Source organism: Carex rostrata, chromosome 10 (genome assembly GCF_964058835.1).
Source record: "Carex rostrata chromosome 10, lpCarRost1.2, whole genome shotgun sequence".
In the NCBI taxonomy this organism is placed as follows: domain Eukaryota; kingdom Viridiplantae; phylum Streptophyta; class Magnoliopsida; order Poales; family Cyperaceae; genus Carex; species Carex rostrata.
The window spans coordinates 9,808,229-9,823,241 of NC_135927.1; the positions used below are offsets into that span (position 1 = coordinate 9,808,229).

Sequence of the window (15,013 nt, forward strand, 5' to 3'; positions counted from 1 at the left end):
TTTTGCTTAATATTTTGTGGAGCATTTTTTTTCGTCTCATACGTACAATTCAAATGGGCTCTCAGTGCGAGTTATAGATGTATAATTAAAAAGTAATATATCTCATGACATAAGCACAATTAATTAAATGACGCAAGAAAACTTGTTGAAGATAAAGGAGTCTTTATTCCTTTAACAGTAAAATAATAGATGACAGCCTCTTTCAGCTTAAAATAACTTCAGTAAATATGTAATTATGTACTTGACTACATATATAATTAAGATCTCCAAATCTATTGAGTAATACTGGAATTCACATTCTGATTTTCTTCTTCAATATTGTCAGTAAGGTCTTTTCCTTTTGTCTCAGGCAAGAAAATAACAAACAATCCGCAGAAGCAAATCACAATACTGAACACTCCAAAAGACAAAAATCTCGACCTTCTCCTCCCTTCGGCCACGAGGATGGGGGCTAAAGCACCTCCGAGAATAATCGGTTGTCTCACCAGTGAGACAGCTGAGTTTCTTACACAAGTCGGGAATAATTCGACACTGTATGTCATTGTCACGTTGAGCGCCGCAGAAACACAGAAGTAGGAGATCACCTGCATATATGATATATTTTTATTTCTTTTAGATTTGTTGTATCATCTATATGTCATGTAATTAAATTTTAGATGATTAATCATAAATTTATGACAGAACTCATCATATACAATTAATTAGTAGATCATTTTCAGAAAAATAGTACATAATTAGGAGAATCTTTCTTTCTCTCGGATGGTTTTGGGACATTAGGGTTATTATATCAATTAACTTGTCAAATAATTTATTAAGCTTCTGTACTCCAAAAATTGATATACTAACCTCAGCAGCTAACTGGACATTTGAATTGATCCCTCTGAAGACACAAAGCAGGCTAGCAATTCCACAAAATATTGTGAGAGCAACAAGGGAAATCCTCCGATTTATGTGTACCAAAAGGAAGTAGGCTGCGACACATGCTAAAAAGTTGACAAGTGCATTGTAAACTATGCTGAGATAAAGGTTGGGCGAAAGGCTCCCGACTAAAAGAGGCATGCCATAGAATACCATCCCCATCCCGGAGCCAGCCATCATGATCGCTAAAAGCTTCAACAAAGTTGATCGAGTTGTCACCAATTTTTTCATCGAGGAGAAGGCATCGGAAATACGTTTGGCCTTATTGTTGTTCTCTTGCGTAGAGAGCCACCTCGGAGACTCCGGCACAATGAAGTGGATTAAAATAGCATAAAAGAAAGCAGGAACACAGGCCCAGAGGTAAAGCATCCTCCAAGAAGACCTCCTCCCGGCATAGGCTAGAGCTGAGAGGGACAGAAAACCGATTGTGAAGAAGAAAACACCAGACAAGTTTAACATGGCTCGCCACTTCTTTCGTGACATCTCTAAACATAAGACAAAAGAGCATGTCCCCACTGCCGATCGTCCGATTCCAGACAAAAACCTCAAGATACAGTAAACCCAGATATTAGGAGATAGTGATGCTAGGCCACCAGCCACAGACATAATAAGGCAAGAAAGAACAAGTAGCATTTTCCGGCCAAGTACCGAATCGGCTAGTGTTGATAACAACAAACCACCAACTAGGCAACCGGCAAAGAAAGAAGAAGCGGGCAAAGAGGAAAGGACTTTTCCAGAGCAATTGAGTGACCATTCAGAGATGGTTGAGGAGTGCGGTGGTGTGACCCAAGTCCATGAATCCGGGCGAAGGTCACATGGGTTGGAAGATGCTTGGCAGATTTGATCGGTGGATTTCAGGCAACGCCAAGTTGGTTCGGCATCGGCAAAGACGCTGATGAAGGATTGTTGTGCATCAAAAGCCCATGCACATGCCACGAGGAGAGGTCGAAGCAGTTCGGTAGGGCCGCTTCGGTCGATGGGCGCTTCTTCGGTGAAGGAGATTGAATTCGTCGGATCTTTATCAAGTGGCAGGGTTGAGGATGAAGTCATTTTTATTATATGCTGTTTTGGTTTCTGTTCTCCAAATAATCTCTTCAAGTTTCTGATAATAATGTGCCACAGCCATATAAAGCAAGTGAAACACATGCAAAATTTCCTGGGTGATCCTCCCAAAGTGTAGCACATGCTCATGCAAAATTGGGTCGGTTAATTAAGGGTTTGAAACCCAACAGAAAATCTTCGTGTATAAAAAAATCAATGACATTGACTCAATCTATTTTTTTTCGTACTCTAATCGTGTATTAAATAAAATAAAACAAATAATAGATTCGTCTAATATCATTCATTGATTGCGTCGCATACAAAATAAAAATAAACTATTTATTTTAGAAAATTAATATAGAAAGTTGCTGCAATAATTTGCTGTTTTGCTTATTAACCAACTGTACAAAATAGTTTGGCGATGGCGACCACAAGGGAAGTGTAGTTCTGAATCATTATGCACTTACACCTTGTTTGGATGGAGAGTAGAGGAAGGGAGGGAATGGAAAGAAAAGAAAAATTTTCATCGAATCGTGTTTGGTTGACAAAATTATGTTGGAGGTAAAAGATACAGGAGGTGAAAGGTTTAATGTTGTATCATTGTAATCAATAAAATCGGTTTCCATTTCAATTTGAGGTGTAACGGATGAAAATAAATTGTGTTGCAAATATTTTTAAAGAAAATAACACAAACACTCAATTCTATATCTTACATGTATAATTCTTATACAAGTTTTTTGTCACAATCCTACAACAGTTGCCGAATTTTTCATTAACCTTCTAAATTTTAATCACCCAAATAAGAAATAAGACCGAAATGAAAGTTAAACTTATTTTTTCTCATTAATTATCAAATTAAACACGAAAATGTTAAATATGATAATTTTTTTTTTTTTTTTCCATTCCATTTCTCTCTATCCTTCACCTCCCCTTCCTTCATTTACTCCATCCAAACAAGGTGTTAGGGGCATCCATATACATGATCCAAAAGATGCTGGCAATTAGAAGTTCCTCATAAAATTAAAGTTTTTATGTTGCTATTGCAACATTAAAAAAAAAAAAATTGAGTAAAATTTTCTAATAAAGAGGGGTTGGTAATTTTGTGGTGGAAGATGAAACAATAGACCACTTATTCATCTCATTATTTGTACAGTAAATAAGTTTGGTTTTGATTAGGTCATTGTCGATTATTTATACTGATTGGAAATATTGGACTGATCTTCAGTCGTTAGTGGAATCCTTACAGATTGTGTATCAAACAACTATTATATTGGCCCTAGCTAATTAAGCTAGGTGTCTTTTGTTGGATAATATGGAAACAAAGATATTGATTCTGTTTTGGAAGAGCTAAAATCTTGAATTCGGTTAGAAATATATTAGACTAATTATTTCTGCAAACAAATACTGTAGGTCAGGTCGTTGTCAAATGTTTTTCACTGTTAATTTTCTCACACTTTGTTTTAATTAAATGTACACGCTTGTTTATTTATTTTAATTAAATGTAATTGTTGATAGTTGGTGCATGTTTGACCAAAACTGATATGTTTTAATATTTTAACATCATTAATATGTGTCTAGAATATATCAATTACTCGTTTAGCCCGGTTTGGCCAGTACTGGAGTATGGTTTTTATGCTTTTTCGTTCAAGCAAAGTGTCAATATAATTTTTATGAAAACAGACTAGGTTTACGGTACTGACAAGCACAATACGTAACTATTTACAAAGAGTTCCTTATAACATTCATTTTATTAGGTTCTAATGTGACAAGTGTTCTATTCTCTATTCAAAATGGCTCCATTAACCGTTCTAATGACATTACCAGAGGACATATCAAACTAAGAAAACAACAGGAAGAAATACAGTAGAACATGCAATTAGACTTTAGTATTAATTATGACATTAAATCCAAATGAGAAATGAATAGCAGAATAGAAGTATCATGAACTCTAGACTGATCTAATATACTTTTTTTTTAATTAAAACTAGAAGAAGAAAATTATAAGGAAATACATGAGTACTATGAGACATCAAAGACAAGCCAACCTTTTATTATGCAAATATGTGAAAAAGTTAGCTTAAGAAAGAAAAGAGAATGAAATCCACTAGAAAGGGACTGATAAGATGTGTGAGAAAACAATTACATCATGAACCTTACAAAATTTCAATTTTATCTAAATAATTTATTATTGTTTTGAGCATGAAATTCTTACCAGACACAAAGATTAAATGTATTCAACTTTCCAAAATCACCAACAGAGATAAATATCAACTATTGGCTAAAATTATTTCTCATTAGATTTTTCTTTTAGCTTACTAGTAAGAATTTCGAAGAAAGGTACTTATCTATGGAACTAATAGATTGACTCTACCTATTGCAATTCAGTTTTTTTTTTTTTTTTTTTTTTTGAGAAAATATTGCAATTCATTTTTGTTGTGAACTAATCCTTATAAGAAAAAAAGAACACAAACAAACAACTTCTCTCCCAAGAAACAGATAGGTCAGCCATCTCAACTGTAGATGAATATTCTTCTCCAAGTTCTTCATCTCAATTGTAGATGAAACCATAAAATTTTAGACTACTAATTTAGCACATAGATAGAAATATTACCAAAAATCAAGTTCTGCAAAGTACAAACAATCGAGAGTTAACCAAGCATTACAGAGAAGAAAATGAGGATTCTCCAAGGAGCAAATAACCAAATCTCCCAAATCAAATAACAGAAAGCAACTAATATATACATGTACCCCGTGTCATCTTCGTTGCACCAGGATTTTTGGAGAAAAATCTTGCAACCTACTCGGACTTGCTATGCAGGTGGAGACACAATGGAGATACAGTTCACTAAAGGGCGCTTAAGAAGAATAGGATGTGATTAGGACTTTAATTAATTTCAATTTTTCTGTACTGTTATTTCTTTATCACTGTTATTCTGTTGTTCTTCATTTCCTTTTTAGTATTTCTATTTTTTCCTTTATTTTGTTTTAAGCTCAAATGTCTTGAGCAACATTGTTTTCCTACTTTATAGTTACAACACCCTTGTAACTTCAAAATGATCAATGAAAATCAGGGCTAGACCAAAAAAAAAATTTCAAAAAAAAAAAAAAAATCCAAAATAGAGAACAGACTCGGTACCAGCTTATCGAGTGTACGGATTTCTTTTATTGGTCAAGAACACCGATGATGCATCTGCTGAATAATCTCTGTGATGTTCAATATGATCAAGAAGATTAGTGTTTATTTATTATAAACAGACAGAATATTTTGGGAACTTAATTGGGTCTGCCAGTCAGGCTCCTCATATTAGATTCTTAGAGATCCATTATGCTGCTTATTTATTGTTGGGTCCCTTACTCATTCCTCTTATTTCCTTTTATTTTTCTGTTATTTGTAATAACTAAAGTTTGTAGGGTCTTATTTGTAAAATATGTAAAGACTCAAATAAATTTCAGAAAACAGAAAATGGATGTGGCTTTTTTCCCGACAAAAACTTGATCTATCTCCTCTTTGATTTTCTCTCTTTGAAACCCTTGTTTTTCTCTACAACTGGTATCAGAGCATAGAGAATCCTGGTGCTTCTGTTTTCTGATTTCGTTTTGCTTTCAGCGTGCTACAGTGATCCGCGAGCTACAGTGAACAGTGATTTCGTTTCTGGTTCGCTGCTCTCCTTTGTTCCACGGTGAGCTGCGATTTTGGGTGTCTTCTCTGTAGACCGCGTGGGTGAACCAAGATCCCTTTGGTTAATTATGCATTGATTGCTGTAAGAATTATTTAATCATAATTTTTTAGTATTTGGTGCATCAAAGTCTCGGTTTAGCGGTGATCTAAATTTTTTTTAAATGGAGGAGAGTAATAGTGGTACTATGATCAAACTTACTTCATCCAACTATTCTATTTGGAAGTCTCGTATGGAGGATTTGTTGTATTGTAAGGATGCTTATGAACCCCTTACGGGTACAAAACCCGATAGTACCTCCGATGCGACTTGGAAAATTTCTAATCGAAAGACAATTGCCATAATTAGACAATGGGTTGATGATTCCGTGTATCACCATATTTCAACCGAAACCGAGGCTAAAATTTTGTGGGAGAAACTTGAGGGTTTGTATGAGCGCAGGACAGCTCAAAATAAGGCATTTTATATTAGAAAGTTGGTTAATATGAAATATCAAGAAGGGTCTTCGGTGTCGGATCATTTGAGTCGGTTTCAAGATTGTGTAAACCGTTTGTCTACCATGAAAATGGTTTTGGATGAAGAGTTACAAGCCTTAATTTTGTTGAGTTCTCTACCCGATAGTTGGGAAACTTTGGTGGTGTCTTTGAGTAACTCGGCACCGGATGGTGTTGTGACCCTAGCCATGGTAAAAGATAGCATGCTCAATGAGGAGTTGAGGCGTAAGGAGTTAGGGATCACTAGTGAGTCTTCGGCTCTTGTTACCGAAAATCGGGGTAGAAGTACTCATAGAAACTCTCATTATGATGACAAGCGGGATAAGTCAAAGAAGAGGTCAAAGTCTAGAAAGGGAATTATTTGTTATTATTGCAAGAAGCCCGGTCATATGAAGAATGAGTGTCGGAAATTGAAAGCCAAGAATGATGGTCTTAAGAGAGATCAATCTAGGGGTAAAGGCGGTGATGATGAGAAGGTGCATACCACCGCCATTGCTTCCGATGGAGAAGTATTCATTACTTGTGATGAAGGTTTTGTAAATTTCACTAGTCAAGACTCCACTTGGGTAGTGGACTCCGCGGCCTCATTTCATGTCACATCTAGATGTGACTTGTTTACTTCCTACAAGAAGGGTAATTATGGTGTTGTAAGAATGGGGAATAACGGAGTTTGTAAAATCTCCGGAATTGGAGATGTATGTGTGGAGACTAGTTTGGGATGCAAGCTTGTTCTCAAGGATGTTCGGCATGTGCCGGATATGAGGCTTCACTTAATTTCGGTTGGTGTCCTTGATGATGATGGGTACCAAAGTTGCTTCTTTGGAGGAAGATGGAAATTATTGAGAGGACATTTAGTTGTTGCTCGTGGTTCCAAATCCGGTTCGCTTTATGTGACTCAAGTAAAGGTGTGTGGTGAGGTGAATGTCTCGGAATGTAACTCAACCGATTTGTGGCACTTGCGGTTGGGTCACATGAGTGAAAAAGGCATTGAGATTCTTTCCAAGAAAAATTATGTGTCTTGTGATGACACCTCTCTCACTTCTTGCACACATTGTTTAGCGGGCAAACAACATCGTGTAGCCTTCAAAAGAAATCTCACAAGCAAGAAACCGGATTTGTTGGATTTGGTGCATACCGATCTTTGTTCAATGGGAGATAGAACCATTGGTGGCGCTCTCTATTTTGTGACCTTTGTGGATGACCACTCTAGAAAATTATGGGCATATTCCCTTAAAACAAAGGATCAAGTGTTGGATGTGTTCAAGCAATGGGTTGTGGAGGTTGAAAGAGAAACCGGAAATAAGTTGAAATGTGTCCGGTCGGATAATGGAGGAGAATACCGTGGTCCCTTTAAGACATTTTGCAAGACCAATGGTATTAAACTTGAGAGATCCGTACCCAAAACTCCACAACAAAATGGCATAGCCGAAAGGATGAACCGCACCATTTGTGAGAGAATTCGATGTATGCTCTCTCATTCTAAACTTTCAAAAGGTTTTTGGGGTGAAGCCTTGAACACCGCGGTGCACTTGATTAATCGTTCTCCTTCACATGCGTTAGACAGTGATGTACCGGAAAGGGTTTGGAAAGGTAAAGACATATCCTATGATTATCTTAAAGTATTCGGTTGTAGGGCCTTTGTGCACATACCCAAGGATGAAAGGTCAAAGCTTGATAGCAAGACCAAAGAGTGTATTTTTTTGGGTTATGGAAATGGTGAATTCGGGTATAGGTTGTGGGATCCTATTGAAAAGAAGTTAGTGAGAAGTCGAGATGTGGTGTTCTTTGAGCAAGAAAACATTGAGAATGTCGGAAACCTCGACAAGACGAAATTTTTTTCAAGAAACTTTGTTGATCTAACTCTTATTTCAAACAACAACCAAAATACCCAAACAACTCAACCAAACATAACCCAATCAACCGAAACAAATGACCTTCAAGAGGAGGAGAATGACTCTCAAATCGAAACCTCTTCAAGTGAGACTCCTCAAGTGCAAGAATTGAGGAGATCAACCCGAGATAGGCGGGCTACTACAAGGTATTCTTCTAATGAATTTGTTTTGCTTGTAGATAGTGGTGAGCCCGAATGCTTTGAAGAAGCCATATTGTCGGAGCACAAAAGTGAGTGGTTGGAAGCCATGCAAGATGAGATGAAATCTTTGCATGAGAACAACACTTTTGAGTTGGTGGAGTTACCAAAAGACAAGAAAGTGCTCAAGAACAAATGAGTGTTTCGGATTAAATCCGAGGGTCAAGAGGCAAAACCGAGGTACAAAGCTCGGTTAGTTGTGAAGGGATTCGACCAAAAGAAGGGAATTGATTTTGAAGAAATTTTTTCGCCCGTGGTCAAAATGTCCTCAATCCGGGTAGTGCTTGGTTTGGCCGCTAGTATGAATTTGGAGATTGAGCAACTAGATGTCAAGACCGCATTCCTCCATGGTGATTTGGAGGAGGAGCTCTACATGGAGCAACCCGATGGTTTTGAGAAGAAGGGGCAAGATCACTTGGTATGCAAGTTGAGGAGGAGCCTTTATGGCTTGAAGCAAGCGCCTCGAAATTGGTACAAAAGGTTTGAATCTTTTATGTGTGACAACAAATTTGAGAAAACTAATTCCGATAATTGTGTTTTTGTGAAGAAGTATTCTAGTGGTGACTTTATTATCCTCTTGCTCTATGTTGACGACATGTTGGTCCTTGGAAGTGATTTAACAAAAATCAAAGCATTGAAAGAGAGGCTTGCGAATGAATTTGCCATGAAAGACTTGGGTGCTGCAAGGCAAATTCTTGGAATGAGAATCACTAGAGACCGTAAGGATCGGAAGCTTTGGTTGTCACAAGAGAAGTACATCGAGAAGGTACTTCAAAGATTCAACATGGACAAGTGTAAACCGGTAACATCTCCTCTTGCTAATCATTTTAAATTGTCTCATGATGGCTGTCCTAAAGATGAAAATGAGAAGAATGAGATGAGAAATGTGCCATATGCCTCGGTTGTAGGCTCTTTAATGTATGCAATGGTGTGCACGAGACCGGATATTGCTCATGCGGTTGGTGTGGTAAGCCGTTTTCTTTCTAATCCGGGTAGGGTGCATTGGAATGCCGTTAAGTGGATTCTTAGGTATTTGAGGGGCACAAGCAAACATTGCATTTGTTTTGGTGGCACAAACAATCCAATGTTGGAGGCATATACGGATGCCGATTGGGCCGGTGACATAGACTCGAGGAAGTCTACATCCGGTTATTTGGTTTGTTTTGGAAACGGAGCCGTGTCATGGCAATCTAAGTTGCAAAAGTGTGTTGCACTCTCTACTACCGAAGCCGAGTACATAGCCATTACGGAGGCATGCAAAGAACTAATTTGGATGAAAAAGTTCTTGCATGAGTTGGATGTTCGGCAAGAGAGGTATGTATTATTTTGTGATAGTCAAAGTGCGATTCACTTGAGCAAGAATCCGATGTTTCACTCTCGCTCCAAACACATTGAGTTGAGGTATCATTGGATACGTGATGTGCTTGAGAGCAAGGAATTGGTGTTGGAGAAAATCCACACGAGTGAGAATGGTTCGGATATGTTGACAAAGTCGATACCGTCATTGAAGCTTGAAGTTTGTTGTGAGAAGGCGGGTTTGGTGGGAGGACACGCTCCATGAGTCGGGAGGAGGAGTTTGTTGGGTCCCTTACTCATTCCTCTTATTTCCTTTTATTTTTCTGTTATTTGTAATAACTAAAGTTTGTAGGGTCTTATTTGTAAAATATGTAAAGACTCAAATAAATTTCAGAAAACAGAAAATGGATGTGGTTTTTTTCCCGACAAAAACTTGATCTATCTCCTCTTTGATTTTCTCTCTTTGAAACCCTTGTTTTTCTCTACATTTATAACCAGTGGGAATAGCAATACAGCAATGGGACAATATTTTGAAAACATATTCCTCAAATTTACTGGTCTCGTGAATTAACATCTATAGTATCCTCAGATAAGAGCTGGTAACAGAGCTATGAAGTCTAAAATCAACATTGGTGTCAGCTTACAGGAGAAGTTCTGTTCATTTGTCAAGTCCAAGAACACATAATTTAATATATGGTGTACTGGTATACCGTTAGCAATACCAGGAACCTATTTTGGAAATTTTGCTAATTCTGAAGGCGCGCGGTACGGCAAATTTCTGAAATTTTTGTAAACTATCCTTGTCAGAGCGTCTTATGTGTTGAAATAAATGAATCTGGGCTGGAAGTTTGTAATTTTTCGATTAATTATGAATATTAAGCTCTCCTGATTAATTAATTTGATTGGGTACATTGAAACCTTCGAATTAAACTACTGCACGTGAATTAAGAATGTTTACATTATTAATTTGGTTTCTTCGTATATTATTATCTTTTCGTCTATCATAATCCACCTCTAGCTTTATTAATGTGTTTCAATTAAACAAAAATAATTTATGACTTGAATAACAAATTTCTATCAAATAATAAGAGTAATTATTTAAGCCATTTTAACGTAAGAAGTAACCAAATATACCCTTTATACATGGCTCATGTACGTCATTAAATATCAATTAGTAAATATATATACACAAGTGATTAGGTTCTGACAATAATATTTGTTAATTCGGTTAAATTTAAATATGACAAACACTTCTAACAATTTTTTTTGTCAGCTAGTTAGCTAGCTAAGTGTCTTTTGGCAGCAAATTAAAGATCATGTGCGCTTTAATTAAAAAATATATACAGGGAGATAGAGATATGTTTGATTTGAGTTGCCATCATTTTGTCATCGTGTTTTGTCATTTACTATTTGGCCTAACCGTCACAAATTTTTTTATAAAAATTTACTTGAAACAGGCACGTGACGGTGTAATTAACATGTTATTGCAGCATCTTTCTATATGAATTTTATAATTTAAATAGTTAATCTTTATTTTCTATGCAAGCAATTCATGATCTTAGTTTGCATGCCATTTTAGTTTTTACTGTGTTCATTTGTTGTTGGCATGAATTTTATGCATGAACATTTGTTGTTGGCATGAATTTTATGCATGAACATTTGTTGTTGGGTTTTAAGCCCTTAATTAATGGATCCAAGTTTGCATGAGCATGTGTTACACAATGGTGGATACTGGGATCAGAAAATTTGGTGCTGGCTTGACATACGTTCTCTGTCTTGCGTTTTTTCTATATGGCTGCAGCACATTATTATCAGAAACCTGAAGAGATTATTTGGAGAACAGAAACCAAAACAGCAACTATTAATTAAAAATTACATCTTCCTCCACCCTACCACTTGATAAAAGCCCCAATAATGCTCCCTCTTTCACAGAAGAAGTGTCCATGGACCAAAGCAGCTGTGCCGAACTGCTTCGAGCCTTAGACCTCTACCATCTCTGAATGGTCACTCAATTGCTCTGACAAAGTCCTTTCATCTTTGCCAGTTGCCTAATTGGTGGTTTGTTGTTAACAACACTAGCCGACACGGTACTTGGCCGGAAAAAGCTACTTGTCCTTTCTTGCCTTATTATGTCTGTGGCTGGTGGCCTAGCAGCATTATCTCCTAATATCTGGGTTTATTGTATCTTGAGATTTTTGTCTGGATTCGGACAGTGGCGTAGCCAGGAATTTTGCCAGGAGTAGGCGACCATATATGAAAGAATATATATAGTTGCAAAAAAAAAAAAAAAAAAAATTTCAAAGAAGAGCAAAGAAAAGAAAAGAGTACGATAATTCTTAACTAAAAGGAGATAACAGACATTTGGGCGATCGGCAGTTGGGACATGCACTTTGGTGTTAAGTTTAGAGATTGCAAGAAAAAAATGGCGGGACATGATAAACTTATGTAGCTTTGTCTTTTTCACAGTCGGCTTTTTGTCCCTCTCTGCTCTAGCCTATGCCGGGAGGAGGTCTTCTTGGAGGATGCTTTGTCTCTGTACCAGCCCTCCTGCTTTCTGTTATGCCATTTTGGTCCAGTTCATTGTACCGGAGTCACCGAGGTGGCTCTCTACACAAGAGCACACCGATAAGGCCAAACGTATTTCTGTCTCCTCGATGAAAAAATTGGTGACAACTCGATCAACTTTGTTAAAGCTTTTAACGATCATGATGGCCAGTTCCTGGCTAGGAAGGGAATTCTATGGCATGCCGCTTTTAGTCGGGAGCCTTGCGCCTGACCTTTATCTCAGCATAGTTTACAATGCACTTGTCAACTTGCCAGCTTCCATTGCATCCTACTTTCTTATGGTACATATAAATCGGAGAGTTTCCCTTGTTGCTCTCGCAATGTTTTGTGGAATTGCTAACCTGATTTGTGTCTTCAGAGGGATAAACAGCTCACATGTCCAGTTAGCTGCTGAGGTTAGTATATAAATTTTTGGATTACAGCAGCTTAATAGATTATTTGACAAGTTAATTGGTACAATAGCCCTAATAATGGTCCAAAACCATGCATCCTAAGGGAACTAATTAGGAAAGATTTATGTCCTATTTTTTTTTCTCAATATTCTTCTAATTAAGTTTATATGATGAATTATATTACAAATCATATGATTAATCATTCTAAATTTAATTAAATACAATGACAAATAGAAACAACGGATCTAAAAAAAAAAAAAATGACATGCAGGTGATCTCCTTCTTCTGTGTTTGTGTGGCACTTAACGTGAATTTGGTATACACCGTTGAATTATTCCCGACTTGTATAAGAAACTCAGCTGTCTCACTGGTGAAAGTACCGATTCAACTCGGAGGTGCTTTAGCTCCGATCCTTGTGGCCGAAGGGAGGAGAAGGTTGAGCATCGTGGTTTGCTGCTGCGGGTTGTAATTTGTTATTTTCTTGCTGGAGACAAAAGGATAGGGGTGTACAACGGGCGGGTCAAAGATATTTTATTAAAATTTGAATCCAATCCGATTACATCAGGTTAAAAAAATTATTTACTTGACCCACCCATAACCTAACCCAACCCATCTATTTTTTTTATATACGGGTTATTACGGGTTATGCGGGTTAGACGGGTTTAACAGGTTATAATTTTGATCGAAAATTTATTATATATCTTTTTACTATTTTTATTAAAACTAGGTACAAATAAAAGTGACAAACATAAATAAAATAAAAATAATTTAACATATAACATTCATAACAAAAAAAACATATCTATAATGTAATACAAGGGTGTGCAATGTGTAGCAATAGTACCATAGAGACGAGAGATCATATAATGTGGACGTGCGAATACGCCTCCCGATTCTGGAGAGGACTGAGAGCGCAACTAAACCTTGCAAGGATGGTTGGCAATGATCCAACAGAGGTATGGTGGGAGGCGCGACAACGCATGTCAGGAAGAGACAAGCAACGTTGGGACGTGGCCTGGGCAGCGGGCACATGGGCACTGTGGAAGGAACGGAATAGGAGAACATTTTCTCAAAAGAGGATGCCAGAGTATATGTTGATAGATGCAGTGGCAGTGGATGTCCACAACTGGACCCTATTTGGTTAGAAGGAAAAAGAGTAGAGGCTTAGACAATTGGATAACCTATCTATTTTTAAGGGACCTCCTTCAAATTTAATATGATGTAAATAGTAATTGTATATATATAGATAGAAGACCGTTATAGCAGCAGTCCACTTGGACTCTGCCATGACACTGTAAACTTTTTTATCATCAATATATTTCTTAGTGGGTAACCCACTAACAATCAAAAAATGTAACATCCTAAAAAAAAGACAACGACATATAACAATCACATATAAAATTCATGAAATAAAAAAACATAACAATTCAAATTCATGCAGCGGATCATCTTTTCAACAAATATCTTCTGTGATTTTTATCAAAGCTTAAACGAGTCCTCATCCCTTGAGATATCTCATATTTTGAGTGACCTACGTGTCCGGTGCCTATTCGGGATAACGCAGGGGTTCAGTATTGTTTAAGCTTTGAGATTCATGCAGAAAGTCTTTGAACAGTTGAGATTTTTCAAAAAGTCACGCAAAATATGAGATATCTCAGAGGACAGAACGTCTTTGAACAGTTGAGATTTTCCAAAAAGTCACGCAAAATATGAGATATCTCAGAGGATGCGAATTCAGCCTAAACACAACACTCATCCTTTTAACAGAGATCTTATGTGATTTATTTCATGTAGCGGATCAAACTGAATGAATTATTCCTTCACATAGGTTTGAGGCCGGATTCGGGTATAAACGGGTTATTAAGAGCAAACCCATGACCCAACTCAGAATAACGGGTTTGTCAAAATCCAACCCAGTAACATCTCAACCCAGTAAAATACGGGTCGGGTCGAACGGGTCAAACAAGTCGGGTGGATCAACAGTATTTTTGTACACCCATACAAAAGGAAAAGACTTGACTGGAAATATGGAAGAAGAAAATCAGAATGTGAATTCAAGTAATTAATGCTCCATAAATTGGGAAGCCTTAATTTATGTAGCTGGTTCTGATTTACAGTTCAAGATCAATAAGCCTCTTTTATCTTCACCAAGTCTTCTTGCCTTATTTGAGAAACTTTCTGCTTATATATTCATAATTTGATCTTCTTAAGTTATTATTGATATTGTGCTCTTAAAGTTATGAGCAATCCCGTTATGTTACCTTTTTTTTTTTTTTAAGTTTTGGCAGGGGCTGCCAAGTTTCCGTTTTGTTACTATTACACCATCTATAACTCGGCCTGAGAGACAGTTTGTATTGTATTAAACAAAATTATTAAAGCTCAAAATTAAGAATGTTCGCCATCATGTTGTATATTTCCACCTAATTTTGGTCTCATAAGACATTCTTTTAAAAAAAAATTGCTTTATTTTATGTTTCTTCTGAAACAACTATCAAAATTTAGTTACGTATTTTTATCATAAAATCAAAATTCGAATTTCAA

The 15,013-nt window shown here is 36.8% G+C and overlaps 1 protein-coding gene and 1 pseudogene across 2 annotated transcripts; one reads left to right on the top strand and one right to left on the bottom strand.

Moving 5' to 3' along the window:
• Window positions 1-228: 228 nt before the first annotated feature.
• On the bottom strand, window positions 229-1,968 carry LOC144560274 (organic cation/carnitine transporter 3 pseudogene; annotated as a pseudogene). The gene is made up of 2 exons (XR_013513352.1): window positions 847-1,968; window positions 229-584 (listed from the first exon to the last, which is right to left on the bottom strand). The product of XR_013513352.1 is annotated as an organic cation/carnitine transporter 3 pseudogene (transcript).
• Window positions 1,969-11,880: 9,912 nt separating this feature from the next.
• Window positions 11,881-13,617, top strand: LOC144560275 (organic cation/carnitine transporter 2-like). The gene is made up of 3 exons (XM_078309440.1): window positions 11,881-12,475; window positions 12,744-12,907; window positions 13,308-13,617. Exons 1-3 carry the CDS (start codon window positions 11,948-11,950, stop codon window positions 13,615-13,617), a joined length of 1,002 nt encoding a protein of 333 aa, XP_078165566.1. The 5' UTR covers window positions 11,881-11,947.
• The last annotated feature ends 1,396 nt before the right edge of the window (window positions 13,618-15,013 follow it).